Here is a 27783-nt window from a genome sequence, read left to right on the forward strand (position 1 = left end):
GAAGAACATACTATCAAGTTCACAACTCCAACTGGTAGTCTTGAAGGTACCGCGGTGCTCAACGTACTTTCTTCGGATGACCAGTTGGCACTTCAGCGTCAGCTGTTGGACGGGGAAGCATTTCCGGTTCGCATATCTGTAAGCGGGCCGCCAGTCGGGTGATGAATAATGTTTATTGTTACGAAGTGCGCCTTTATCAAGGCGAGGAACGGTGTGACGTAGGACGTTCTACGGTACATGATTGGGTGAGCTCTTTCACTAGCATGACACAGCTTGTGCCCTGCTACATCTCCCCTCTTTAAAGGAGAATGGGAAAGGGGAAGGGGCTTTGTTACAGTCTTTCGGGCAGTGGGTACCGGCAGGGTTCCCGGCGTTCTCGGGTACTTCTGCGTAGCTCTTGACTGGGCTCGTTGATGTCCTGGTCTGCCGGTCGGTCTTCGGTGGAAGGTCGACTTGAGTCCGGCTGGGATGCTGCCTCCCTTAGGTGCTCTCTTGTGCGTCGAATCTCGCGGCCGCCTTCAGTCTGAAGAATCGCTGAACGCGGGGTGCCCGCTGGTCTCAGGATGACGGCTGGCGACCAGGTTCGCTGGCGTGTGTCGTACGTCGTGATCTGTTGCCCCGGTGACAATGGCGGCAGGTTTCGGGAGTTGCGGTTGTAGAAGGTCATCTGCCGCTGCCGGATCTCCTTGAGGCGGTTGTGGACAGCTTTGCTTGGCACAGTCTCCGGCTCCAGGTGGCTTGTTGGTACTGGTAGCAGCGTCCGCGTCTGTCGTCCCATCAGCCTCTGCACAGGAGACTTGAGGACAGCATCTCTGGGAGTATTTCGCCACTCAAGTAAAGCCATTTGGAAGTCTGGCATTCTGAATGAGCACTTTTTTAAAAGTTTCTTGGCCTCTTGAACTGCTCTTTCACTCATACCATTAGAGCGTGGGTGGTAGGGACTAGAGGTAGTGTGCATTACGCCTAGATGGGCTAGAAAGTCTTTGAACTCTTTGCTGTTAAATGGTGGGCCGTTGTCACTACACAGCTTCAGTGGTAGCCCATGAACTGAAAAAACTTCAGCACACCACGATTTAACCATGTTTGCGGTTGTGTGGCGGAGCTCCCGAACCTCAAAAAAGAACGAATAGAAGTCTACAATTATTGCAAACTCGCGTCCGCCGTATGAGAACAAGTCCATTCCCACGATCTCCCAAGGCAATGTCGGGACGTCGTGGCTCAGAAGAGGCATCTTTACGTTTCGTGGCTGATGCATCTGGCACACCTTGCAGGCTTTACAAAACTGCTCTATATCATTGGACATGTTTGGCCAAAACAACACACTTCTTGCTCGCGCTTTCATCTTCTCCGCCCCCGCGTGTGCCATGTGCAGGAGGTACATCATTTCTACTCTTTTTGATTTTGGTATCATTACCTTATTGCTGCGAAACAGAAGGCCGTCTTGAGTGTGTATCTCCTCGCGGTACGCCCAGTAGGGACGGACGATTTCTGGGACGTCTTGCTTGTTATCAGGCCAGCTTGATTCCGCGTAGTCACGCAGGTTTGAGAGTTCGGGGTCCTCATTGGTTGCTCCAAGAAGGTCCTTAAGGCGAGTTTCTGATGCTGAAACGTAAGCAAGTACGTTCACATGAAACTGGGTGGTTTCTTCTTGCATGCTGACTTTACTGGGGAAGCGTGACAAAGCATCGGCAAGAAAGAGTTCTTTGCCCGGCTTGTATAGAAGACGGATGGGGTAACGTTGCAGAGTCAATCGCATACGCTGCAAACGAAGTGGAACTTGGTGCAGTGGTTTTTGAAAAATCGGCACCAAGGGACGGTGATCTGTCTCGACAATTACTTCCGCCTGGCCGAAAATGTAATCATGAAATTTGGTACAGCCGTGCACAATTGCCAGTGTTTCTTTTTCAATTTGTGCGTATCGCTGTTGCGTTTCCGTAAGGGATCTTGATGAAAAAGCGATAGGATGTCCTTCCTGAGCAATGACGGCCCCCACTCCGTATTGACTGGCATCAACAGAAAGAGTGACTGATTTTTTTGGATCAAAGTACGACAGAACCGGTGCTTCGATCAATGCTCGTCTTAGGGCGTCAAAACTGTTTTGCTGCTGTTCGGTCCATACCCAGGCAACATCCTTGCGCAGTAGAGCTCTCAGCGGCGCAGTCACGTCGGACATGCGAGGTACAAAACGCTGTACAAAGTTCATTGTGCCAAGAAAAACTTGCAACTCCTTACTGTTTGAGGGTGGCGGCATCGCCAGGATGTCATTTACGCGGTCCGGGTCCAGGCGCAGGCCTTTCGTGGTCAGGATGTGACCTAGGTAGCGGACTTCTGTCTGCAAAAAGGTACATTTCTTTAGATTCAGTCGCAGATTGTGATCTCGGCAGCGCGACAGCAGTAGTGTCAAGTGATGGTCGTGCTCTTCTTTTGTTCTGCCCCAGAGTAGAATATCGTCCATCACTACGGCGACACAAGGTAGCCCTTCTAGTAGGCGGTGCATTGCTGCTTGAAAAATTTCTGGCGCGGATGCGATTCCAAAGGGCATCCGGAGGAAGCGATATCGGCCGTACGGTGTGCTCATCGTGCATATTTTGGAACTCGACTCTGTAAGTTTGATTTGCCAAAATCCTGACGCCGCATCTAGGGTCGAAAAGAATTTTGCTCCAGACAGTAGCGGCTCGACGTCCTCTAGGGTTGGCATTGGGTAGTTTTCACGCAAAAGTGCTTTGTTGAGTGCCGTAGGGTCCAAACAAATACGCACTTTGTCATTTTTAATGACGGTGACCATGTGGCTAGACCATGCAGTAGGCTCTGTTACCTTGGTTATGACGCCTTGCTCTCCCATGCGCTGAAGTTCCGCCTTCACCTTGTCTTGAAGAGCAACTGGAACTCTCCTGGCCGGCACGACGACTCCAACAGTTCCAGGTTTCAGCTTCATTTCATACTCGACATCTTTCAATTGCCCAAGGCCTTTGAAAACTTCTGCAAAAGGTTGTGCGGCTTGGTACAAGTTCTCTAGATGAACATTCTGCACCCGGTACAGAAGTCCCAGGCGCTCGGCAACGGATTCGCTCAAGGTGATCGGCACATGTTGTTTTACGACAAAGAAGAGTTCTTCGTGCTCTCTGCCGTTTGCGGAAAGAAGCAATTTTACTTTCTCGTGAGCAGTCGTCTTGTTTCCGAAAAACGCAGTTAGCGTCACTTGACACTCTTGCCGAGGCTTATCTGAAAGCTTTACGGCGTCTTGCATTGATATGACGCAGCAGTTAGCGCCCGTATCTAGCTTGCACGCCATTGGTTTGCCCTCAATGTGAACTGACGCGCTCCATTTGTCGGTCTCGACCCAGTTTACCGTTAATGCTTCGAGAAAGAATTCCTCGTCACTTTCGGTGTGCAGAGCGCGTAGTTCTTTCTTCGGTTTATTCGCGCTTTGTTGAAGTACAGGCGTCTTGCACACTTGAGCAAAGTGATTAAGCCTTCCACATTTCTTGCACGTTTTTCCTTTTGCTGGGCAGGTTTCGCCGCGGTGAGTAAAATAGCCGCACCTAGAGCAGGGACTCTTTTTCGCAGCAACAGCATTAATAGTTGTCTCAGATGCGCCTTGCGCTGTTCCAGTAATCTCTCGGAACTTTTCCTGCCCTTGTTCTTGAAGGCGACACAGCTCAACGGTCTTTTCGTAGGTTGGGTTTTCAACAAGTAATTTCCGCTGCAAGCTCTTGTCTCGAACTCCTAGGATGATACGGCTGCGTAGCATCCGATCTTCTAGCTCTCCAAATTCGCAATTCTTAGCTAGAATCCTTAGCTCTGTTAACCATTCGTTGAAAGGTTCACCTTCTTTTTGGTCTCTTGACCCAAATCTGAATTCCTGGAAAGTCAGCTTTGTAGCGGGCTTGTAGTATTCTTCGAACTTTTGAATCAGTACTTCTACACTGTTTCTTTCTTCATCTGTAGTGAACTTAAAGGTCTCGTACGCCTTTCTGGCTTCTTCTCCGATTGTTATTAGTAAGGTTGCTGCCTGCACTTCCTCTGGCTGATTGCTCAATTGCGTAGCGGTGGAAAACAAGGCGAACTCACGTTTCCAATTTTTCCATCCGAGCCATGCGTCGCCTGAGGTGTCCAGGGGCTTCGGTGGCGGCAGCAGCGTTGACGGCAATGGGGGCATCGGCGGCGTTGACGGTTTCGACATCTCGACTGGGCACCGCTGCCACCATGTAAGCGGGCCGCCAGTCGGGTGATGAATAACGTTTATTGTTACGAAGTGCGCCTTTATCAAGGCGAGGAACGGTGTGACGTAGGACGTTCTACGGTACATGATTGGGTGAGCTCTTTCACTAGCATGACACAGCTTGTGCCCTGCTACAATATCGGCGTTTCGGAAAACTCGGCATCCAAAAGCTCCTCCGGATGACTCACTCGTATGGGGCATTGTTATTCCGAACTCCGCATGTGTGGTTGTCTCCAAGACGTCTTCACGGTCTCTTCCCCTTTCCTCCCGGAGACTTGCATCGCATTCGGACGCCGAGGAAAATGTCGTGTCCTTCTAACGTGGACGCAGGTGATGGAAAGTTTACGCCACTGCTCAGGAGAACATGACCTTTGAGTCCTTGCAGTTCTACAAAGAATCCAAGTGGACGGACTATGCTTGAACCAAAAGAAGTGCACTTTTGGAGTGCAAGAAGTGACGTTCCTGGTTTACAAGGTAGACCAAGACGGGGTACAGCCAACACAGGACAAGGTGAGAGCAATCCATGATGCACCTGCATCTAAAGACAAGAAGGAGCTTCAAGCCTTCTTAGGACTCCTGAGCTTTTATAATCGCTTCCTGCTTGGAGCTTCAGACGTGTTGGAGCCTCTCCACCGACTTCTAAGCGACGGAGTAAAATGGAGTTGGTCATCCAAAGAAGCAAAGGCCTTCAATAATGCAAAAGGAACTTCTAAAGTCTGACAGTGTTCTGTTCCACTATGACCTTAACACTGGTACTGGTTTGTGACGCCTCTCCTTACGGTGTAGGGGCTGTGTTAAGCCACGCAGATGACGAAGGTCAAGAGCGACCTGTCGATTACAATTCACGTTCGCTGACAACAGCGGAAAGAAACTATTCTCAAACAGATCGGGAAGCACTAGCTGTAGTCTTCGGACTAAAAAGGTTTCATCACTATGTCTACGGAAGAAACATCAAGATTTACACTGACCGCGAACCGTTACTTGGTTTGTTCGGCAATAAGAAACCGATTCCGAAGATGGTATCACCAAGGGTCCTCCGTTGGAGCTTGATGTTAGCAGCTCACCATGACCAGTTATTGTACTGTCCAGGTAAACAAATGGGAAATGTGGATGGTCTCAGCCGACTTCCGCTACCTTCTCCCAACTTCGACGTTCCGCAACTGGGAAAAGCTTTTCTTTTGGAAGGAACTCCATAAGGATTGGTGAAAGCCGAAGTGGCAAAAATGACGAAAAAATATCAGGTTTTTTCAACTGTGATGTACTGGGTTCTCCATGGATGGCCGGAACAAAAGTCAAAGAACCTTCTCAGTGCATTCCATAGCCGACGAGAAGAGTTGTCGGTATACAACGGTTGTTTGCTATGGGGACACCGTGTGGTTTATTTATTTATTTATTTATTTATTTGCATACTCTCAAGGCCCGGAGGCATTACAGAGAGGAGTGGTACTATACAGTATAAAATCGTTGGCTACTTTCTTGAAGTCTGTGGCTTCAGTGATGGCAGCAATGGAGGCAGGGAGGTGGTTCCAATCGTTAGAAGTTCTTGGAATGAAGGAGTCAAAGTATACGTTTGTTCGACATGATGGAGTCCCCACCTTAAACTGATGGTCAGTGCGAGACGATATGTAGTTATGTAGTAGTAGTAGTAGTAGTATGTAGATATGTTCCCAAGAAACTTCAGGAGATCGTTCTGGACATTCTGCATGCCTCGCATCCCGGTGTTTTGCGCATGAAAGGCCCAGCTAGAAGCTACGTCTGGTGGCAAAGGACTAGACCAACAGATCGAAGAACGTGTTCGATGCTGTATGACTTGTCAGGAGACGCGAAATGCACCGGTCCGCGCTCCAATCCATCCATGGGGATGGACGGTGAATCCATGGTCCAGACTACACATGGATTTTGCCGGCCCTTTTGAAGGCAAGATATTTTTTATCGTCATTGATTCGCACTCAAAATGGGTCGAGGTATGTTTAGTGAAAATAACTTCAGCGGCGGAAGTCATCTGAAGTTTAAGAGAACTGTTTGCGACACATGGAGTGCCGGATGTTCTGGTTTCCGACAACGGAGCTACCTTCACTTCGGCAGAGTTTTGAGAGTTCGCAGACAGCAACGGTATTCGACTTCCGTTTGTTTCGCCGTATCATCCAGCTTCTAACGGCCAAGCTGAAAGGATGGTCCAGGAAACCAAAAAGTCGCTGTCACGCCTGAAGGAAGGAGACTGGTCCACAAGGATATCAAGATTTTTGGTAACTCAACATGTTCTACCTTCCACTACTAATGGGAAAAGCCCAGCCAAGTTGATGATGGGATGTAAGCTACGAACAGCTTTAGATCTGCTTCATCCATCGTCGGCAAACCGCACGATTGAAAGACAAGAGAAGATGTTCATGGAGCAGAGGAAGGAAACGGTCACTTTTCAGAAAGATGCGATGGTCTGGGTAAGGAATCTACCGTATTTGCACGAATATAACGCGACCACGAATATAATGCGAGGGCAGGTTTTGATGCCCTCAAAAATAAAAAAAATATTTTATTACTATTATAACGCGAACTGAGGCCGCGTCCATTTCTCGCACTCGGGGGCATAGCAGATGTGAAAAGTCAATGGAAATAGAAGAAATATCAGTTTATGTTTTGAATACACTCATCCTCACTGTTCAGGTCCTTCTGTTTACAATCCACTTGGTGACTACGCAGATAAGCAGCAGCACGGCACCTGCTTGTCTGGTAGTTCTCTTTTCTTGCGAGCTCCTCGGCAGCCCACAATCCAAACAAGGCACGAAGCAGAAGCAGCCCACAATCCAAACAAGGCACGTAGGTATGATAAGTTACGAAGACTACGTGAAGTTCATAATTTTCAACGTTCAGGCCCGCATGTGTTTAAAAAGTTGAAATTGAACAAAAGTTGCCTCAATGAATATTTTTATGCATTTCTTTCGCTACTTGCGGTTTTACTGAAAACGGAAGAACCAGCAAAATTTGTTTCTTTTTGTGATGGCTACAAGGGTATCAAACACGCTCCGATTAGGCAAGCCAGCAAACAAAATTGGACGTCTGAACCCGATCGTGTTAGAGTGAAAACAATTTACGCCGTAAAATATTCCCGTATCGCAAACAAATAGAATTAGTTTCTATAAACCTGATGAGTCTCTTTAGACTTGGTATTTTTGCTACAAATACAAGATCAAAATCGTATCATTATGCGAACAATTAAAACTTTCAAACAATCTAAAAAAATCTGGTCGTACGAAATCTCTTCTTCGGCTTGTCAATATTTTGCACCCTAAAACGTTCTGTTAAGCACCCCCTAAAAAGGGTTCTTCGTGAAAAACATTTAAAGGGTTCTTTTAAGCTACTTTTCTTACACAAAATGGTTCCTCATCGACCAGTTCTCTTTCTAGTGCACCACGAGGTGACAGTGATTGAGGCAAAACAGTTCTTCACGAGCTGTCAGTGTTCTTCGGGCATCAGGGGGGGGGGGGGGGGGGGGGGGGGTACGTGCAGTTTCATTATATTGTTTGCGTTCATCGTCTACTGCAGGCATCTCGAAAGGACTGAAGAATCGACTGTTGCCGTCGAAAATAATTCAGAAACAGCCGACTCTTCGACAATTCCTTTTTTAAGACAGCAAGTGTGAGATTATGTCTTCATGTATCTATTCTTTTTAGGAATCTAAATTCTACGTTCAGTTTTTAATCATCGTACTTTCACAGAAAAGTCTGGTTCGATGTATTAGTTCATAGTAACGACACTAGCAATTGATTGTTTGGAGCAGTGAGGTTGTCCCGATTACGGGTAATCTCGCCGTATTCGTGTTGTAAATTGCAACGATTCGCTCTTTCTGCGTCGGTGCTGTGAAAATAATAAGATGGTAAAATAACCAAACTTCAGCTCTTCATAAAAAAAAAAACGGGTGTTTTATTTTTGTGAATTGTTGTTTTCTTTTATATTCAGCACTGCCAGCTGCAGGCTACGTTTGCAACATTTGTTGCGCAGCTGCGAACGGAGATCAAAATATATGCTCTGCTTCAGAGAACACTTCTATTGCCCCGTTTTATCAGCCTCTGCCGCGGCCTGATTTGACCTCAATATCCTTCACTGGAAAATCAAACAAAGTTTAACGAACTACTTTCAATTCCACACCGGGGTCCTGCAAAGCGAACCTACAACAGTTCAAGTAAGTTCTCCGTTCCAAGCTAAGTATACCTGCGCACCGGAAGTTCCTTTCAAATTTGGCAGGTTGTGCGTTATGTTCTGACTGAGGTCTGTAGACCAGGGTGAAATGTTAGGCATAATAACATCTCTTGAATCATGTTTATATTTGAGAGGCAATGCGAAAACACCAGATCCATTCGCTGGGAGAGGATTACGTACATTGTGGTGTATCAACCATAAAAAAAAATCATAAAAGACAGCAGAGCCTGACAGGAACCTGACAAGAAATATCCCGGGGGTCACTGGACAACGGTCAAAGCTTCGCTCAGAGAAACACGTAGTGCTTAATTCTACGATTTGTTGGCGTGTTATGAGATTGGCAGAAATCAGCTTAACCGAAAACGTTGAAGCAATAGAGCAGGGGTGGCCAAGCTGCGGCTCGCGAGCCGCATGCGGCTCTTCGCGTGTTACAGTGCGGCTCGCGGTTCCCTCCCCTTCCCCCCCCCCCTCCGCCCCACACGCACACACGCACACACACTCCGCCGCCTCCCTCCAGGTCACACGAGCACTTCACCAAAACGAGAAATGGAACGGACTTTAAATGGAAAGACAGGTTTTTGTTTGGTAGTCTTGTGCTACTGCTACCTTACACGTACAGTTGGAGTACTTTTGACCCGGATAGATTGAAAGTAGTTCGAGTTTCGTTTATTGCGCTAAACAAAAGTCCCCCCCCCCCCCCCCCCCCGCGGCTCTTGGAAGTTTCGTGGTTATGTTTGCGGCTCTCAGGCCGGGTCAGCCTGGCCACCCCTGCAATAGAGAAACGAATTGCGGCGCGGTCACCTTTAAGCCATGGCTGGGTAGTGTCGCGCGTTACAAATGCACCGCTGTAGTATCTTGAGTAACTTTCGAGTATCTGCGTCTTAGTGTCGAGATACATTTGGGAAATGTATTAGTATCTCAGTAGTGAAATACTTTTACGATGGATCGATTGTATCGCGATACTTTGTCAGGCCTATGTGTCTTGATAATAGTTTTCTGAAGAATTAGCTGGTGCGAGGGGTAACAAAATTTACTCAATAAAACCACCACATAACATTCTCTAAAAAAGGGGAGAATGGGGGAGTCGTTTTGAATATTGCATAAAAAAGTCACCAAAAGTAAAAATAAAGTTGCTCGAAGATTGGCCAGTTGAGTGACTCGTGTTGCTCAGCTCTATCATTTCCAGTAGATTCTGCGGATCCGGCTCCCTTGCGCAATATTTCTTTTTTCGCCCCTTCCCCTTTTCCCTGGATATATTTCGCCAATCAGCCTCTCCTTTTCATCTACTGGCAAAGATGAAAATCGGAATGTTCCAAAACAAAAAAAAAGGCGAAACAGGTCTCATTTCGTGGGGACCACGTCCCCATTTTGGAGACTGCAAAGAAGGGGATTTCTCGTCTTTTAAAAACCCCAAGACTGAGGAAAACAGACGCAAATGGGACATTATACGATTTGTGTGCGGTATCCTCTTCTTTTTTTCTTTTTTTTTTTCCTCAGACTCTAGTTGTTTTTGTTTTTTTTAGAAATTTATTATCGTCAGCTCACCTCTTGTTCGAATGTTTGATCAGTGATTCCTCGCCTTTAGCAAGATGAGAACGGGCTCATGTCATGCGGAAATCTTTCGCTACCTCGACCACCCCATGAAAGACATCTCAATGCTTCAGGTCTTTTCTTCAATCAAGGGGTATTCAATTGTTTTGACGCGGATTTATGTTGGTCAGCGGTTGTAGGAAGGTTTTTTTTTTCTTTCGCTAGTTTGTTACCACGACCAAATCGTTGATGCCGTCATGATAAGCTCTTTGAAAATCTACTCATGCTGAATTGTAAGGAGTTAAATTTTGAAGCTTACAAATTTGGTAGCGTATCAAATAAACATATGTGAAGCTTGCGAAAACACATTTTCCAGTTCGTGCGATATTTAATATTTGTGATACGTATGACGTTGTTTGCGATTCACCTCATCGTTATGCGTGTTTAAAGAGCACGACCTAGTTCGTGAACAAAAAAAAATATTTCTGTAAGAATGTGTATCTTTATTCCGGTACACGTTTGTCGCGTTTTTCCGAAAATATGAGAGGAATATCCTGTTACATAAAATACAAAACGTATACTAGTTTTTTTGTATTTTGCCTTTAAAATACGTGCGTCTGAGTATTTGCAGTAGGGGATAAATTTTTTATCTCCCTATACCCAGCCCTGCTTTAAGCCCGCTGAGCCTATGGCAACTCTGCCCACAAGAAACCCATCGAAACCGTGCGACAAGACAGTGACACAACGGTGCTGCTCCTATATCTCGCATTGAACACAGTCGGACTGGCACAGAAAACCTGTCTAACAGACCAGCTATGATTCTGTTAAATTCCAGATTTACTGAGCAGAGCGCCATACAAGACGTTGGGGGCTACACTACGCGCGAACCTTTTTTACACGAGACCTGGAAATTAAGAACAAAAATCCCTTCCAAAAAACATCTACTCAATCGCCGCCTGACCGAGCACATCTGCTCGATCTCCCGGCCTGCGAAAAGGTATCTGATCATAAGAGGAGCAAAAAATACTTCTTATATAGATTCTATTCATTACTGGCACTGAAGACTGTCGTTCCGTGGTGATTTTCAGACAGCCGAACACGCAAAATCTTTGCAGAGGAACATTTCATATACGTTATTTTGTTTACGCGTCCTAATTAAACAATTAATTAGGACGCGCCGTTGTAGCGCGGGGTAGAGGTCTGCGTGGGCCCGTGCTAGGCCGAAAGCCCGAGCCCAACCCGACACTCGGAGCGGGCTCGGGCCAATACATGAGAGCACTGTTTTGGTTCGGGTCGGGTTCCGGTCGATTTATCCCAAACTGCGTCGGGCTCGTGTCGGGCCTAGTTGGAGGCATCAAAGCCCGACAATCCGACTTAGCCAAACATATCGAAATTTCGGTAAACCCCTTTTTAAGAGTGAAGCTCTTATGCGCCCATTTTTCTGGGTTGAGCGGCGTCGCTGTCGGCGTGACCGCGGGCGTTGCATTATGAGACGTCACAGTTTCCCCACTAAACTTACCGGAGAAGCTGAATTGGTTTTGAGGTCACGTGACGTAGCCCGCTAAATTTAGTGGGAATATTTTCGCTAAATTTCCTGCTAAATCTAGCGAGAAAATTTTCGCTATATCTCTGGCTGAATTTAGCGGGAAATCTAGCAAACGTTTTCTCACTAAATGAGAGGGGAGGAGGGGCATACCCACTCCTCCGTACCTCATCCTCCTCCTCCTCAGCAGCTGCGCTCTAATTTCGCATTACACAAAATTGTAAACGTCTTTGATTTCTTTTTTTTTTTCCAAAACCAAGCAAAGTGTGGAAAGTTTGTTTTAACATAAAAAGTGTCAATCTGAATATTGTGCCGCGGGTCATTAAGTTGTAAACAAAGCCCGCTAAACAATGCCAACGGTTCAGGTCAGTGCTTATCAAATGGGAGGCCGTGGCAAATGCGAAGGCATTTCTAAGATCTTGGAAGCATTGCTCCTCAATGAACCTGGCAATAAACTTTATACTTTTTTCGTATATGTCAGTGAGAGAATCGAAGTTTACACGAGCACTTAGCTATATAATATTCCTTCATCCCTTCGCAAAGATAATTACCCCAGACCTTTTCCTCTAGCCACACCGATGATTCATCACTTCCGCCGATCCACAAGCTATCCCTGAAACATCAATGTTTCAGAACCACTGGTCTATGACACAGTTATCAACATCAATTACTGCGCTTCACTACACATGGCATGTAGGTTGAAAAAAGCCGATGCGCACACTTCCTTGCAGAGCATGCAGTCAAGCAATTAGAACTGCGGAAGGAACTTAACAAATGACGAAGCTCACGATGGGGTTACACCTAAAAAATACAACGTGTGTATTGAACTGATGAAAATGAGCCCCATGACGCTTACCGCTATTGTCTCTCTATGAGCACCTCGCACATTTCAAGTATAGTCCCATTCTGAGCTCTATCCTACCCCGTCTTCTCTAGCCCACCACGCGTCCCGCGGGAAAGTACATACCATTTTGTTTAAGCGTGTTGTTCGCTAAATTATTCATGCTCCGTTCCAGCGTGTTAAGGGCTGAATGATAAGTGAAAAACATAACTTGATTATTTCCTACCAATTAATCAAATAATTATTGAATTAATCAACTTTGTTCATTTTCGGGCATAATATGCGATACTTTAAAAGGTCCAAAACGTCAATTTCTATTTCTTGCTTTGCATCAATGCGAAAAAAAAAAAAAAACATTGAAAACACGCATCATCGTTCTAGAAACAGGCTGAGTAACCAAAATGGCTGTGCGGACCTTTGAAATAAATGTGTTTTACTTCCGAAATTTGCCAATCTTGTTCAATATAAACGGAGTCATAAAACAGAGGTAGGATTAAGAGAAACCACAGTTGGGCTTGGGCCGGGTTTGGGTCTGGTTCGGCGTGATGAGGGCCGGGTTCACGTTCAGTTAATGCCGAAAAGGGCAGTGGAGCTCGGGACGGCTTCAGGCCAAGGCATTATCGGGCCCGGTAGGGTCGGGCCTGCTATTCCGGCCCGATCTGATATCTAACCCGGCGCACGCTACCGTTCATGAAAGGACGGCGTCCTTAACCTCGGAGTTGTTGACGCGCTCCGTCCCCAGGGCGCGCCACCAACCGGGAGGCTCAGGAGGCCGTGCCGGTTTTCGACACTGTGACTCTTCCAAGGAGTATAGAAGGGCAGGAGAGGGTATGACGTCAACCTTGTAGCCTCCACAAGCCATGCTCCCTTGACGCCTAGACTCTTATTTTCCTCCTTACTCTCCTCACTTATCAGCCCGACATGACCACATCACGTTGCCGTAGCTAGCCTTCGTTCTGATAAAACCTACCGGACGGAGCGCGCGCAAGCCTGCAAGGAATCCTTCTACAATCAACCATCCACCTCGCACGTGACATGTCACGCGCACCAATCGCCAGAGAGATCTACGGTCACATTGGCCACAACCTCGTTTAAACTATTTATGACTAGGCTTCACCAATATTTCGACGTGCCCCCTCCTAGTATTTATAACCTCCTTGGGCTCTTCGGCGGAGGCGCAGCGTTACGCCACATGAAGTATATCTATCATGATCTATTCTATGATTCCCATATAAAATACGTGGTAATAAAAGCCACTTAGAACCACTAATACATTTCTAAGAAATGTTTGTATTTATTTTTCTGGTTCATCTGGCGTCAAAATTATTTAAACAGGTGCACTCAAGACGTACTTAGTATCACTGATCTTTCACTTTATAAGGATATTTTGTTTCGCAGAAAAGAAACCGAGCAGAGTCTTCTAAGAAAATGAGAAGGAATCCTCACAAGGTGGTTGCTCCTTTCGGCTGTCTGAGGACAGCGCTTCTTTCTGGACGTCACCCTGGCTAAATACATCATGACATCCACAAGACACTCTGATATTCACAGCAGTGTGCCATATTTTTGCAGCTGGCGCATTGCTTTATGCTTGCCACACGTGCTTCTCAGGAACAGAAAATTCGGAATTGGGAGTGCGATATATACCGTGTTTTTCAGCTGCCTTGTCCGTCAGTTATTAACTAACATAAACCACTCAACTTGAAAATAATAATAATAACGCATGAGTTTCAGGCATTCAGTGTTCCACAGCTCGACGAAACAGCAGCTGGCCTTTATCTATTGCAGAGCATTGGGTCCTCTAGAAGTCCCTTGCAACTAGAATACTTATTGTAAGATGACCACAGCCGAGCATGCCATGACGGATGACTTAGTGGCAACAGTGGACGACATTGAACGTCTCGGCTGCTCGAAACTAAGCATCGCCGCGGCCGGCTATTTCAACGGCGGTGCAGACACGGAGCAGACGCTGCGTGAGAACAAGATGGCGTACCACAGGTAAAACAATTGATTTTTTTAAGTGCTAGGAAATGAGTGGCGTCTTAAGATTTGGTGGATGATATTGCTTGTAGAGGCCTGTGATTATCGATGGTGTTAGCATGAACCTCAAATTAGTCCTATTTATTAAATCGCTGCACTGACAGAGAGGCAAGTTGTATGACTGGCACCTGTGATACTCAAATGTTTATTCAAGTAGGCCTAATATATAAGTCCTCCTTTTTACCTTCTTTTCACTGAAATTCTATTTGATAGTTAAGTGATGGCATTATGGTTTTAAGAGCTTTAGTCCCCTGCTCCAGATGGTTGTACTTGGTGTTTCACGAGATAACTTTCTGATAAACCTTTGCACCGCTGCCCCTCCATTTATGTTATGTGACTCGGGCCAACCAACAATCAAGATGGCTGAGCCCCATCCAACTAAGGTGCAGCAAATAAAGCTAATTCTTGAACATTAATAATAAACTGCGCGAAGGTCAAGTACACACTGACGGAACAAGCGCTAACTCACAACTGTCGTTTTGATACTCATACCGAAGAATAGAAAGAAGTAACGTTCCTTTCTCTTCTTTCCTTTTAGCATGTAGTAACCTTCCCAAAATAAAATTGCCTTAATGGGAAAAGGAAGTTAATTTTTTTTTTTAATTACTAGGAAATGTCAGAAAGAAAGAAAAAGAAGTTGCTGACAGTAATCCACTGAAACAGCCTCACGTAGAAAGGTAAACTTAATTAAGTTATTTGTCCGTTAATACCATTGTTGGCGCACTGACGCACGAGTTTTTCTTTTCTTTGATAATCATCGCCCCGTATAGTTATCTAGATATTTTCTCCTGGTACCTTCCAACGACCGTTGTTTCTGTTAGTATCGGTTCGCAGTTACAGTCTCTTATGTGCGCTCCGAGATGTCCCGCTGGTGTTCAATTGAGTGAAGAAGGACGTTCTCATAACCTGGTGTTTACTCCGCGGCCTGACTGACCTATGTATATTCTGCCACAGGTGAAAAGCATTTCATACATAACCTGACTTTGGCAAGGTATATATGTTTGCTTCTGTTGCAGACCACATTCATTGTGACGTTCCTTAAGAGAATTTTCCTTAGAACAAAGTTTTTTTTTAGATTGTCTGGTGCTTAAAATACAATAGGGATGTCAGATCTGGAAGCCAGCGTTTTTATTTTGTGTGATACCCGGTGAATGTAGGGCATCACAGCCGGGCGTTGTCCTTCGTACTTGTTTTTGTATTTTTGTCTAGCGTCTTCTCTGTCAGTGTGTACTTGACCTTCGCGCTATTTATTAGTAATATATGCATATCCAACTAGCCCACCTTAATATTTACTATTTTCCAAACGTTTCGTTCTTTTGCCCGCGTACTTAGACTACGCCTAAGGCCTAGGGTACTCCGTGACGTGGCCCAGAGAAACATGGAGGTAACCCTGCTGGAGGATCAAGTGGTGTCCATGCCAGTTGGAATCTCGCCAACAGCTTTCCAGAATCTGGCGCATCGAGACGGGGAGACCGCCACCGCCAGGGGTTAGAAAATCAATGTCTCGGCACAGGCATCTTCCGTGCCGCATCCATCGTGTCTTTTTGGCATTTTGAGCGTTTTTGTTTTCTTCAATCTATAACGAGAGATTCCGACGGATACGAGTTAGCTTGTGGTTCAGAGTACTCGCATGGTACAACAGAGTTGGCGTAAACAAGAAATCACCTTAATGTCTTTCGTTTTTATATATATATATATATATATATATATATATATATATATATATATATATATATATATATATATATATATATATATATATATATATATATATAATATATAATATATATAACTAAAGGAATTTATAAACGTAATCTAGTTTCTTTCTGTGGAGCCTTAATCAAGCAGCATGGCCAACTTCCCGGGACACTCCATGGAATAGACCTTTTTCAAGAAAGTATCAAAATTCTAATTGATTTTGTTAAATGATACCCAGGCAATTACAGTCCTCGAGCAAATTACGATTTTTTGTCGAGAAAAGCAGAATTTGACAATTTTGTGAACGTGGCCCATAGAATTCAATAAAAAAAAAGACGTTCGTAAAGCACTGCAATAAAAAATATACGCCTCCAAAAGTTTAATTACAGCAAATTGAGATTTTATTTCTGCCTCGTAAAATATTCCCGGGGAACATTGGAATTTTGGTTGTTGAGTTAAAATTTTTAATTTTAGTGCATGCGGCGAGGCGTTGAAGTCCAAGAAAGTTAGGGGTGGAACACTTTCATGCTACCTTTTAACCCGTACCCGTAATCTGCTAAAAAGTAGCGTTCCTCAGTTTGCGCAAGAAAACATTCTGAAAATTGCCTGATGCACGATAGGATATTAGCAGCGTGACAGAAGCCTACGTGCTCCAAGCTACAGGTAGCGCAATCAAATGCTGTAAGGATTTGCGCGGGTGGCTACCGCGAGTTTTGCAAGCGCGTGACGCTCATCTTGCAGCCTAACAGCTTATGATCGACAGTGAACCAAAGTGCACCACCTTCTTTCCCCCGTCCAGCTGCTCAGAGTGCAAGAACCCTTCTGATGCAGGGATTGTTCAGCTGCATCACTATCGAAGACGTGAAGAAGGCAGCACCGGACGGGCTCCAGTGGCTCCAGTTGTACATCTTCAAGGACCGAAGCATCACCAGAGACATTGTGGAACGCGCCGAAAGAGCCGGATACAGGGCCCTTGTACTGACAGTTGACATGCCCATCGCCGGAAAGCAAATTGCCCGTATCAAAAACAAGTTCAAAACGCCGAAGGTTGCTAAGTACGTTGAAACGTAAAGTTAATTACATTGCGCCAGAAATATATACTTATCAGATTGGGTAAGGGTCAGTTTGAACTTATAGAGAAAAACGAAGAATGGCCAGAAGAGGACAAAACGACTGACTAACAAATTTGCTTTAGTACACTCATTCAGATGCGTAATTGGTTTTTGCATCACAGGTTGTTCAGCTAAACACAAAATGCCTATTAGTTGTCAAAAAATGTACAAAAAATATTAAGTTTGTCACCCGCTAAAATTCTTCTTACAAGCTCCCTGTGCGCGGCTCACCGAAAATATTGTATTTTTGTAGGTGTGACTTACGAATATGTAACAACTAGCTCAATCAGGCCGAAATGGTCAAACCTAGAATCACTGAACACCCCGATATTGGCAAAATAGTATAACGAAACCAAACAAAATTTTTTATTGATATAAGGTTCGACAGACTTTGGCATCTTTTTAGTGACGTTACACAGTTAGCTCATTGACGATCGGCTCCATAGAACCACTTTTTCTATATCGTGTCAGATGGGCGTACCAAAGTTGCTGAATTGATTTTTGCTACCCGCGTGCGGTTAACAAAAAAAAAAGGGAAAAAAGACACAATGAACAGAAAGTGAGGGCGTAAAAACTAGCTGGTGTAGTTTAGATATGACACAACCCCGAGATTAAAGAAGAAAAAAAAAGCAAACGCGACTTTTTTGTGCCTGTCGCCTTTTGCTTCTTGCTGTCTCCGGATTGTGTTAGGTCTAAACAACATAATTGGATTCTGTTGTTTGCTATACAATATACTGCTGCGTCGTGAAGGCCACCTATATTCCATCTCCGAAATCTCCAGAGTGCAGAGAAAGATAGAGGGATGTGAATATTGGTCAGCAAGAACGATGTGTTATCGCGAGAACTCGCGCATATAAAGGGGCGATGCAACGATTTTCGTACTTTGCGCAAATACAACTTAGAACGAACCCCTGACTTTAATTACCTACGAAACACGTGTTCGTTCTTCACGACACGCAATAGAAGTCACAGGAAAATATTAAATAAAAACAAGCAGCGTACACGCCCTCAACTAGCAGCCAGATAAGTGGCCAGGTGGCCTGGAGTCGATTATATGCCGGCAGTGATGATCATTGCCACGCGTTAGGGTTGGCAAAGCACAAGACAGGCGCAGGGTTCCAGACATTTTTATGGTTCGGCTATTGTCGTCATTGGAGCGACTGGACACGAGCCACTATAACCGAATGCTTGTAGAGGTATTGAATATCACGAGCCCAAATAGAGTGCTCATGCAATGCTCTGGCCCAATCTTTGAGCCATATTCAAGTATCGTCACTAGGGGACTATAATGGCCTCATTGGGGGACGCTGCAACCTCCAAACTACGTCTTCAAGTTTTGTGAGGGATTGATTGATTGATTGATTGATTTAACTTGTTTTATTAATAAAAAAAAAAGCAAAGCGCGTACGACTCTTTCTAATCAATTGTCCCCTGACGCCGGAGAGAGGGGGTGGGGGAATGGGGTACGGATAGGGAGGGGGTACCAGAAATGTCACTAATCAGATGGAGTCCTGGATGTTTGCTGTCGCGACAAAGTCAAGCAGCGAGTCTAATGTGGCTTTGCGGTTCTGCAGTGCGCCCCTCGGGTGTGTCCAGTCCCGAAGGCATCGCGGGCGCAGCTTGGGTTGCAGTTTTCGAATTGTTTTTTCCCACGCCCGGCTGATCTCCACACAGTCCCATAAGAGATGGGCACTTGTGGCCTGTTGTTCATTTGTGCATCATCTACAAGATCCGTCGTCAGCGCGTTCTTTTTCTACATCTGTCTTGAGCGCACATCTCTCGAACTTAGCCCGGACTGCCGGGGAGACGGCCGCTCTGGTTCGGAGTCTCCGAAGACGCACTGTAGCCCACCGCCCGCCCGTACGCGTTTGGCAGTGGGTCATTGTCTTCATATTGAAAAAAAAAACGCTCGCTTTTGTTCATGAAATTACACGCAACAAAGAAGTTTCTCGGTCAGTGACGTTGCGTGCGAGTACACTTGGGTCCCAATAGTGTCAGTAAGACGTGTAAGGTAAAAAACAAAAACATTCCGAGCGAATATCGTTGCATGGCCCCTCTAAAGCCATGCGCTCGCGCATTAGGATTTGTCACCACCGTAGATGTATGTGAGATAAAATATACACTACGAAATTTTAAATTCCAGACATCAAACCTAGTATCATTTCGAATGTATAAAGGCGTGCGCATGATCGCATGCGGAGCATCAGGCCGTATCCATCACACCTGAACTCGTGGAAGGAAGCAGGTGCAATTGCAAGCCTGTCTAAGTTGCTTCAGTCGTATGAAACATAAGCCTGCACGAATATGGCACCAGCCCGTTCGTCATGCTTGTATTTGTGTGGAAGGTTGGCAGGATATTGTAGTCTATCGGGGCTGCTCATGGCAAAACTGGAGAATATTGTTTGATTGATGATGTCCATTTAGCCCCAAGGAAGTCAGTCGTGGTGAGTTGGTTTCAGTGAAAACACTGCCCGCTGTCAGACTTTTTAGCTAGAAAGTAGATTTCAACATGAATGCAAACTAAGGAGATAATTTCAATAGGTGTAAACAACTTGTGATCAATAAGCTGCGTTCATTGAGTATTGAAAAGTATTCGTTTGCTTGTTTTCGCCTAAGAGAGTAAGTTTCCGGAAAACGCTAAATTTAATTTGTCCGATCCCCACTCCAAAGGCATGCTTGCAGGGTTAAAGTGCAACTTAAATTAAACCGCTCGCGTTTTAGGCGTTTATTAGCCCTGGATTTCGCTGGTAAACATTAATACGTTTTAGCAATATTAGTGTTTCTGCTTCAAGCATCGAGAAACTACAACAATCGCCTAGTAAAATGAGCAAGCACAAAATGAAAATCCTTATCGCATTTCTTTTTCAGCTTCGCCGGATTAATTCCGAACAAGGCTTACGCGTACGGGGGATTTCTAGATCCCTCATTGACCTGGGACGACGTTACATGGCTGAAGAGCATTACGAAGCTCCCCGTAATCGCTAAAGGAATTTGCAATGGTAACTACCGAATTCGGTCTGATTGCGACCACTCTCAAGTGGTCCCAGTTGGGCTCGAACGTGTTTGGGGTGTGATCTTTTTTGCCGACTTTCAGCGCGAAAGAAAAGTTCGCTAAAAATTGTGGCAGGCAAACGCTGCTTCACATTTGACGCAATGAAGAACGGTTTGTGTTTCGAATTTAAGTTTGATATCTGTTAGACATCAATGCGGCAAAAATGGGTATAATATCTCTATGGTAGCAACAACCCGAGAAGGAGAAAGGGTAGGGGTGTTTAAAAGGATGTCTTTTAGGGAATGTATAAAATTCATACCCAAAAAGCATGCCAAAGCTAAAAAGAAGTTTCCTATGTATGAAGCCATTAGGTACATGACACTATCGAATGTGTCATATGCCAATCCTTTTTGTGAATAGTGACGATAGAAGGGACCTGTAACTCTCACAATTTGCGGCTGTACGTTCGAAGTGCTTTTCAGTCACCTTTCAAAACTTTTTGCTTTAAAAGTTACGACAGATTGTTTCGATGTTGGCTCTGATCGTGAAAAAAGGCGGCATGTAAAATTCCTAGTTCTCTATGCAAAATCTCGAGAGCCATATCTTTTCTTCTCAATACTTATCTGCTAATATGGAAATAATTCTACGTGTTCACTTAGCCTTGCCTAGCTGCCATAAACAAATAGGCGTTCAAACTACGGATCATTTTAAATGGGACGATTGCTTTCCTTCCAACACAGCCGAAGATGCTGAAGAAGCAATAAATTGCGGTGTTTCGGCGATACTGGTCTCCAACCATGGTGGGCGGCAGCTGGACGGTGTACCAGCAACTGTACGTCACATTGAACATCTCTCGTTATGCATTGTGGATTTCCTTGCAATTCCCGTGACTCGTGCTTGCAAGAACACTCATGAAAACCATAAGCTAAGACGACTGAGCGCTAACCTAGAGGCCGAGCACGCGAAGTTCAGCTAGCTTGAAAAAACAAAAACATTCAAAGCGCACTCCCCTCTGACGACCTGATCAGCAAAGAACTAAAATTTTAAGGTGTTGCGTTCCAAACCAACGACGGGCAAAGGTCTGAGGAGTAATTTCTACCATCTGGTTATTTCTTGCCCTGAAACCGAAATATTGGCTACACGGCGCCTTGTGCGCAATAAGCCTCTGTCGATTGCTGACACCTTGAAAGGAATGGGTGTCAGTGAAGAGGGCTACAGCCTGCGCCGAGGTTACATACCGAGCTTCTCGCCTCGGAGCGAGCCCCTGGTTTTTTCTCGGTCGTCGCAAGGTAGCTTCAGCTTATCTTTCCGTGACTTTGCCCGAGAACATGCATGGGCTGTAATGTGACGTTTCGGGAATAGGAGCGTCTTCGTCTTCATGGGCAGTTTAAGAACTTAAATTTTTGAGCCTTCCGAAGTAAGCTCCGTATTTTTCTGGATGCTGCAGATTGAAGTCCTCCCTGAGGTTGTCACTGCAGTCCGCGGACGCGTCGAGGTCTACGTGGACGGCGGAGTCCGCCGCGGAACCGACGTAGTCAAGGCGCTGGCACTTGGAGCCAAGGCAGTGTTCGTTGGGCGCCCGGTTCTTTGGGCGCTGGCCTACAACGTAAGTCATCCTCCATACTATCGACACATCATATGCTGATTAGACGGAGTAATATTTTTCTGTAATTTCCGCCACATTTATTTTGCCGACTACCTTCATCCTAATGATAAGACCGTTATGCGCAGAATGCGTTGGACTTGCGCGCTTTACTTTGGTTTTGAAATTCTGGGGTTGGTTTAGGGTGGAAGGAAAATAAATTTAGCGGCGATGTCTCGGCCACCAACTTTAACAAAATATACGTTTGTTTAAACTTGACTAAACATAAGTCCGCTAAAAATAACAAATACGTAAAAATGTTTCTTCTTTTCTTTTTTTTTTTTGGGGGGGGGGGGGGGGGGGGGGAGGGGGGGGCGTTACATTTTTTTTAGATGCCAGCCATTAAACACATGCAGTGTTCAAAACACGATTGTTTGGATCCCTCGTATTGATATTGAGGTTAAGCGCGAGACACATGCGCGAAAAAGCCATCCGATCCGACGTGCGAACCGCCGGAACGACGTCCGAGGGCGAGGGTTTTCGTCGCACCGGAGCGTCGGACGAGGCCTCCGTCCGGCGCCGGCGTGCGTCCAACTTGCCAGATATCGCCGCATGCACGGTCCGATTTTCGGAAGGCCGCATTGGCCGCAGCCAATGAGCACGGATGGCGAAGGTCATGTTGTCAAGTGACTTTCGGACCGATCGGGCGAGGAGGCGCGACGTGGTTCGGGGAAGCGGATGTGGCGGTGCACGGTGCGTCACGCGACGCGAGTCGTCGTTGTGAAGGAAACGGACGCCATCGAGTTTTCCCGCGCGTACAAAACGAGCTGCTGATTTCGCGCGCCAAAGCAAGCCGGCCTTCTGGGACCGATCGAGCCCGTCGAAACCCGAATATACACCGTTTCACCTTAGGATGGACAGCAGCGGACGCTACGAGCCATTCTAATGTCATGTGAGCTTCGGGAGAGACGCAGTTATGTGCGCGGTACGTAGTCACGTGATTTTTACGCAGTGCTCGTTTCGCTGGGATGGCTCTAAGGTCCGCTGCGGTCCTTCGCGATTAAGTGATTTTGAGCAGCAAAATAGCCTCACGGAAAATCTTCACACACGCACACTTTAATAGAAGGTAATAAAAATATTATGTTTGTGTTAAAGCCAGAAAAACCAAGAAGGGCGAGGGAAGTATTTTAGTTTTCTAGGCTAGGTGGCGCGAGCTACCGCCCGTTATAACTATAGCCATTAGTATCCATCCATCCATTTGGTAGAGGGACACCCGAAACTGGGCGGAGCTGAACGGAGCGACGCAACGACGCGTCGGAAACCATGTGTCGCGAACCGTCCTGTGCGGCGATTCTGAGCAGCTATCTTCCCGACAGTTCGCACGCCGGATCGGACAGTTCTGACGCGCATGTGTCTCGCGCTTTATAACTAGTCTTTTCACCGCCAAAATACGTCTAGTAAATTGCCGGCTTTTCTTAGTTTTCAGTTTTCTGCGAACTAAAGGGCAGTTGGATATTTTTTAGGCTTAGCACTGCCCAAAGCTTCAAGAAAAGAGTAACAATAAACATACCATAGCGCTCTAACATCTCGATGTAAATCTGTCTTCCCAGGGTGAAGAAGGCGTGAGAGAGATGCTCGAAATCTTGAGACAGGAGCTGGATCGGGCACTCGCACTCATGGGTGAGGGATGTTTCCCATGTCACGAGTGGAACAGAAAGTCGTCACTGATTAGTCGAGTGGCACATTTAGATCATCATGTTTCATCTATGTTTTTTTTTTGTGTGGGTATTAGCAACGTGTCCTTTCAATTTTACTAGTGCGGCCTGAGAGCAGAACTGCGCTTTATTTAGCTTTAGCTTTGATCCAGATGAAGGCTTTATAAAAGGTTCGCGCCGCAGAACCCGAAGTCCACGTGCTTAATCCCCAACCCTGGCCGTTTCGTTTTTGATGAGTATCCTACTGGGATGTTTTAGTGCGTCACTACGCTCGCATGGATGGCGCAATCTTAAAGGGGCGGTGCAATGATTTTAACACTGAAAGAATGCGCAGCTTGTATTTTTTATATTGCTTACTTCGGCATAAGTAAGAGAAAAAGTGCCACCATACCCCAAAATACCTCTATTTCGCTGCGTAATCGCAAAATAAAAAACGCTTTTTTTCCCAACCGGCGGCCACATGGTGGCCGCAAATGGAACCTGTGGTGTGACGTCATTCGGAGTGGTTTTTCTAAGTGATAGTGTTAGGCAATTGTAAGCTTGATTTAAGGTAAGTTTAAAAAATCTTGTTGTTTAGGCATGCAGAAACGCTTCAAAAGCCTAATATTGCCGCTAAAAGATTTGTGGCGCCATCTACCGCAAGTCAACCAAACCTGGCGTCGCCGTCATCCGTCGACGCCCGAGGCGCCTACGGCGGCTACACGAGCAACCCGGACGTTTCGTCTTTCCCTCGCTCGACGAAGTGCGTTGGTCGTGGTCCGTAGTATCATGGTATCGTTATTATTCCTGGTGTCTCGACCTCGACTTCGACTGCCCGCCGCGTCGACTGCCCGCCGCACAAGTCCAACTGACTTACTATACGCAAGCATCTCGCGCTCGACGTCGCTCAGGCCGTCCGCCCATGCCGCCATGTTGGTCGGAAATCGACGGGAGAGCGGGAGAGCGGCGAGCCTGGCGAGCCGGCGAGCGCTGGGGAAACGGAAGCCAGAAGCACCCGACCGGAAACCAACGCCACTCCGAATGACGTCACAGGCGAAGCTGGTGCCGCTTCAATGTTGAGTTGAGGGGTGCCAGAGATACCAATTTCTTTTATTTTTTTTAATGAAAACTAGGGCAAGCAGGAAATAATAGTTTTCGGTCCTTCGTTTTATATGTGGCCGGGATCAATTCCCACAATTAATTAGCCAAAGTCCGCAAATTGTTGCACCGCCCCTTTAAAGACCCCAGGCTAGCAGTCGTATTGCACTGGTTTAATTTCTCATCTACAATATAGGAATTACTCATTCCTTGGAGCAGACTTACTTCCCGATGTCTGAACTCTGCTAGAACAAACTTCGAAGGGCTTGAAATACGTTGACTTTTTGCGCTAGCCCGGGCTGTGGAAGCAGCTTGCAAACCGAACAAAATGCTCTCTTAGCCTCATGTGAACATATATGCAAGGTAAGTACGGATTGTATACAATTATTCTGCAGTTTCTATGGGCTGTGAGTGTTGTATTATGATTATGTAACACTACAGTAAATGGCCCGATTTTCTGTCTCTAGTACCAGCACTGCGCAAAGTATGCTAACTATAAGAGCATTACGCAAAAAACAGCATTGCATGAAACTTCGGTGTTTCCTGTACAAAGAAAGAACGAGGGATAGATACTGGTAGCAATATTCTGAGGAAGGAGATGCCGACGAAGGGGGCCGTGGCACGCACGACCATCTCGCGCTAAGTGCCATGTGCTGGCCGGGCCTTGTTCAATCCTTTGTGTTCAACCATTGCCTCCTCTACTGTCCTTTCTGCTGCCGGCATCATCATGCTAACAATATATATTATTTTGTATATAGCTTCAGCAGATATGTACTTAAAACGTTACCCTTGCTTCGAAGTTCATGGTAACATTGAGTACAATATGTTTTATACGAAAAGGATTGGAACAAAAAAAATATGCGTTTTCATTTTTATTTTAATTTTATTTTTATTCTTTTTTTTTTTCAGGCTGCGCTTCTATCGACCAACTACGACCTGAAATGGTGGTTCATCAAGACGACTTCTCTCAACCTTGGAGGTTCACAACGCAGGCTTTGAATGTTTCATTTTGAAATTCAAAGATTCAGTCCCGGTCAATATGTCTACACAATATACATCATTTCATACATCGCGTATGCTTTGTGACATGCACTGGTGAAGAGCTCTTGGGTTTCCGAAAGGTACCATTAGCATACTCCCGTAAAATTGGAACGGCAGAGAAGCCAGAAAAGTTGTGCAACCACTATTGTTTTTTTTAAGTGGAACAATAAAACTTTACACAACGTTTTTCATGTCTGAGGCAGACTAAATTGATCAACAGCATTTTTCACGATGTTGTATTTTGCGCATGACAGACAAATACGCGCTCTTCGCAAAAATACAAAATTAAGGAAAAAGCAATCAACGCGCAACATCAAAAGTACAATACGTATGCACGTTGTCGAGTTAGTAAAGTGATCACCATCATTGATTGAAAGAGAATAATAAAAAAAAATAGAAACAACTGTTGGTGCTTCTTTTCTTATTCTTATCTTTTTTTCTGAACTTGAAGTATGAGGAACCAGCCACAGTAATCCTTCGATTACTAGCTATAGGGACTGGCAGCTTAACAAACGGAGGATAGGGTTCATTATCTTCCGGCTCCTTCGTTGGGAATTTCTTCTTAGCTCTTATTACCAGATGCCCCAATCCCATTGGCTGCGAAATAACAGCAATATGCTTGGGTCACGCCACGTCCCGCATTTTTTAAGCCTTTACTGATTATACGAAGCGCAAGTTCGTCTGCTTCCTGCGCCGCAGTGGCGGTGACGCCAGAAGGCCGAACTATGATTGGCTCTGATTGGAAGGATAACGGGTACACCTCAAGGCAGGCAATGACGGATAGTCCAAGAAGGTGTTTTAAGTTAAAAGCGTGCCAGCGCATATGCAGCAAGCAATTGTGTCAAAATACGTCTTTGGCTCGAGGGAGCGCAGGAATTGGGCGCGCCGATCAAAAGAACAACGCAGCGAGAACACGCAGGGTATGGGCAATGACGATGCAGCCAAGCTCGTGTTCTCACTGCTTGAGGTCTAGGATAAAAAAAAAAAGCGCGCGGGCGCATTTGGCGGTTAAACGAACGCACGAGGGGCGCAAAGGGTTCGTATAACAAGTGCTCAGTGCACAGGTCCACGGGTGTTCAAATAGCCGATAGCAACTATCTTCACTGAGAGCTTTACGAAAGGGAGGGAGTGGCCAAACGCCTCACAATACTCGTATTCACCTCAGGATGCATAGTAAAAAAAAAAAAGACCGTATTTATTTATTTATTACTTTTGCGGTGCCCCTCAACAACCCAAGAGCCTACAAGAGGGTGCACCGAAGTGCGTACATGCTAGAACACAATGCATAAAATACAAAATACGAGAACATGCCTAGAAAAAAAAAAGAGGTTTACATGTTTGATAACAGCACTGATGCAAAAACATGCCTAGTTAAAGTATAAATATCTAATAACAAAAGAAATGTGATCTGCGACATTGCAACACTGATGTGTAGAAGGCTGCCTTCCTAGTTATACTGTTTCAAAAGTACCAACAAAGGAACCGGAACTCGGAACGTTACTAATTTCCCCTTCCTGCGTTAAATTAAGATATATGTAGGTGCATCTTAGAATAGCTTTATGTTATTTTACCAAGACGTATAGTCACGATCAGAAGTAATTGGAACACGGGAGCGGTGGCCCAACTAGGGTGCCTAGATGTCTGTCTGTCTCAGGGTGAAGACATCCATTGTTATCCGGAATGTGCCAGCGCGTGACGCTCTCGCGCACTCGGTGCGTGACTTGGGCGGTAAGATGGCGTCTATGCATCAGCCAAAGCTACGCGCTCGAGCTGAGTGACACCGGATTGCGCGCACTTCAAAATGCATAAAAAAACGATTGGGCGGAAAAATGGCTGAGATGTCACCACTCAAGCAAAAGCGCGCGTGTGTATGAAGGCACTCTAGGCCCAACTGCATTGCAGCGCGATCTATCCGCGCTCGTAGAAACTGATAGGAGACTAAAGGCCGGTTCAGACACTTGCGTTTGACTGCGTTCCAGTGCGGAACGGCATGCTTGCGGTCGACTGCAGCAGCGGGTCGCCTAGCAACCGACGACGCTTGGCGTTCCGCAACGCACCGCAGCAGAGTTGGGCCAGGCTAAACTTTCCAGTGCGGAGGGGCGCGCGGTGGGTTGCGGTGGACCAATCGCAATTCGCGAAAAAAAGAACGCCGAAGCGCATGCGCGGCGCTGGCAACTACATCCGATTCGTCCCGTTTTT

The 27783-nt window shown here is 45.8% G+C and overlaps 3 protein-coding genes across 3 annotated transcripts; 1 reads left to right on the forward strand and 2 right to left on the reverse strand.

Annotated features, from left to right (window-relative positions):
* Nucleotides 1-331: 331 nt before the first annotated feature.
* LOC121045638 lies at nt 332-2842 on the reverse strand. Its single transcript, XM_040501306.2, has 4 exons — nt 2816-2842; nt 2233-2332; nt 1415-1602; nt 332-784 (listed from the first exon to the last, which is right to left on the reverse strand). Exons 1-4 carry the CDS (start codon nt 2840-2842, stop codon nt 332-334), a joined length of 768 nt encoding a protein of 255 aa, XP_040357240.1.
* A 110-nt stretch (nt 2843-2952) lies between these two features.
* On the reverse strand, nt 2953-4227 carry LOC120840723. The gene is made up of 2 exons (XM_042294843.1): nt 3032-4227; nt 2953-2979 (listed from the first exon to the last, which is right to left on the reverse strand). The coding sequence occupies exons 1-2, from the start codon at nt 4181-4183 to the stop codon at nt 2953-2955; spliced, it is 1179 nt and encodes a 392-aa protein (XP_042150777.1). The 5' UTR covers nt 4184-4227.
* A 9937-nt stretch (nt 4228-14164) lies between these two features.
* Nucleotides 14165-25556, forward strand: LOC120840724 (hydroxyacid oxidase 1-like). The gene is made up of 8 exons (XM_040211368.1): nt 14165-14325; nt 15700-15854; nt 16865-17120; nt 20046-20176; nt 20910-21001; nt 21617-21775; nt 23362-23431; nt 25453-25556. The coding sequence occupies exons 1-8, from the start codon at nt 14165-14167 to the stop codon at nt 25554-25556; spliced, it is 1128 nt and encodes a 375-aa protein (XP_040067302.1).
* Nucleotides 25557-27783: the final 2227 nt, after the last annotated feature.

The sequence above is a fragment of the Ixodes scapularis genome, unplaced genomic scaffold (assembly GCF_016920785.2).
Source record: "Ixodes scapularis isolate PalLabHiFi unplaced genomic scaffold, ASM1692078v2 PGA_scaffold6__148_contigs__length_123643588, whole genome shotgun sequence".
NCBI classification, from domain to species: Eukaryota; Metazoa; Arthropoda; class Arachnida; order Ixodida; family Ixodidae; genus Ixodes; species Ixodes scapularis.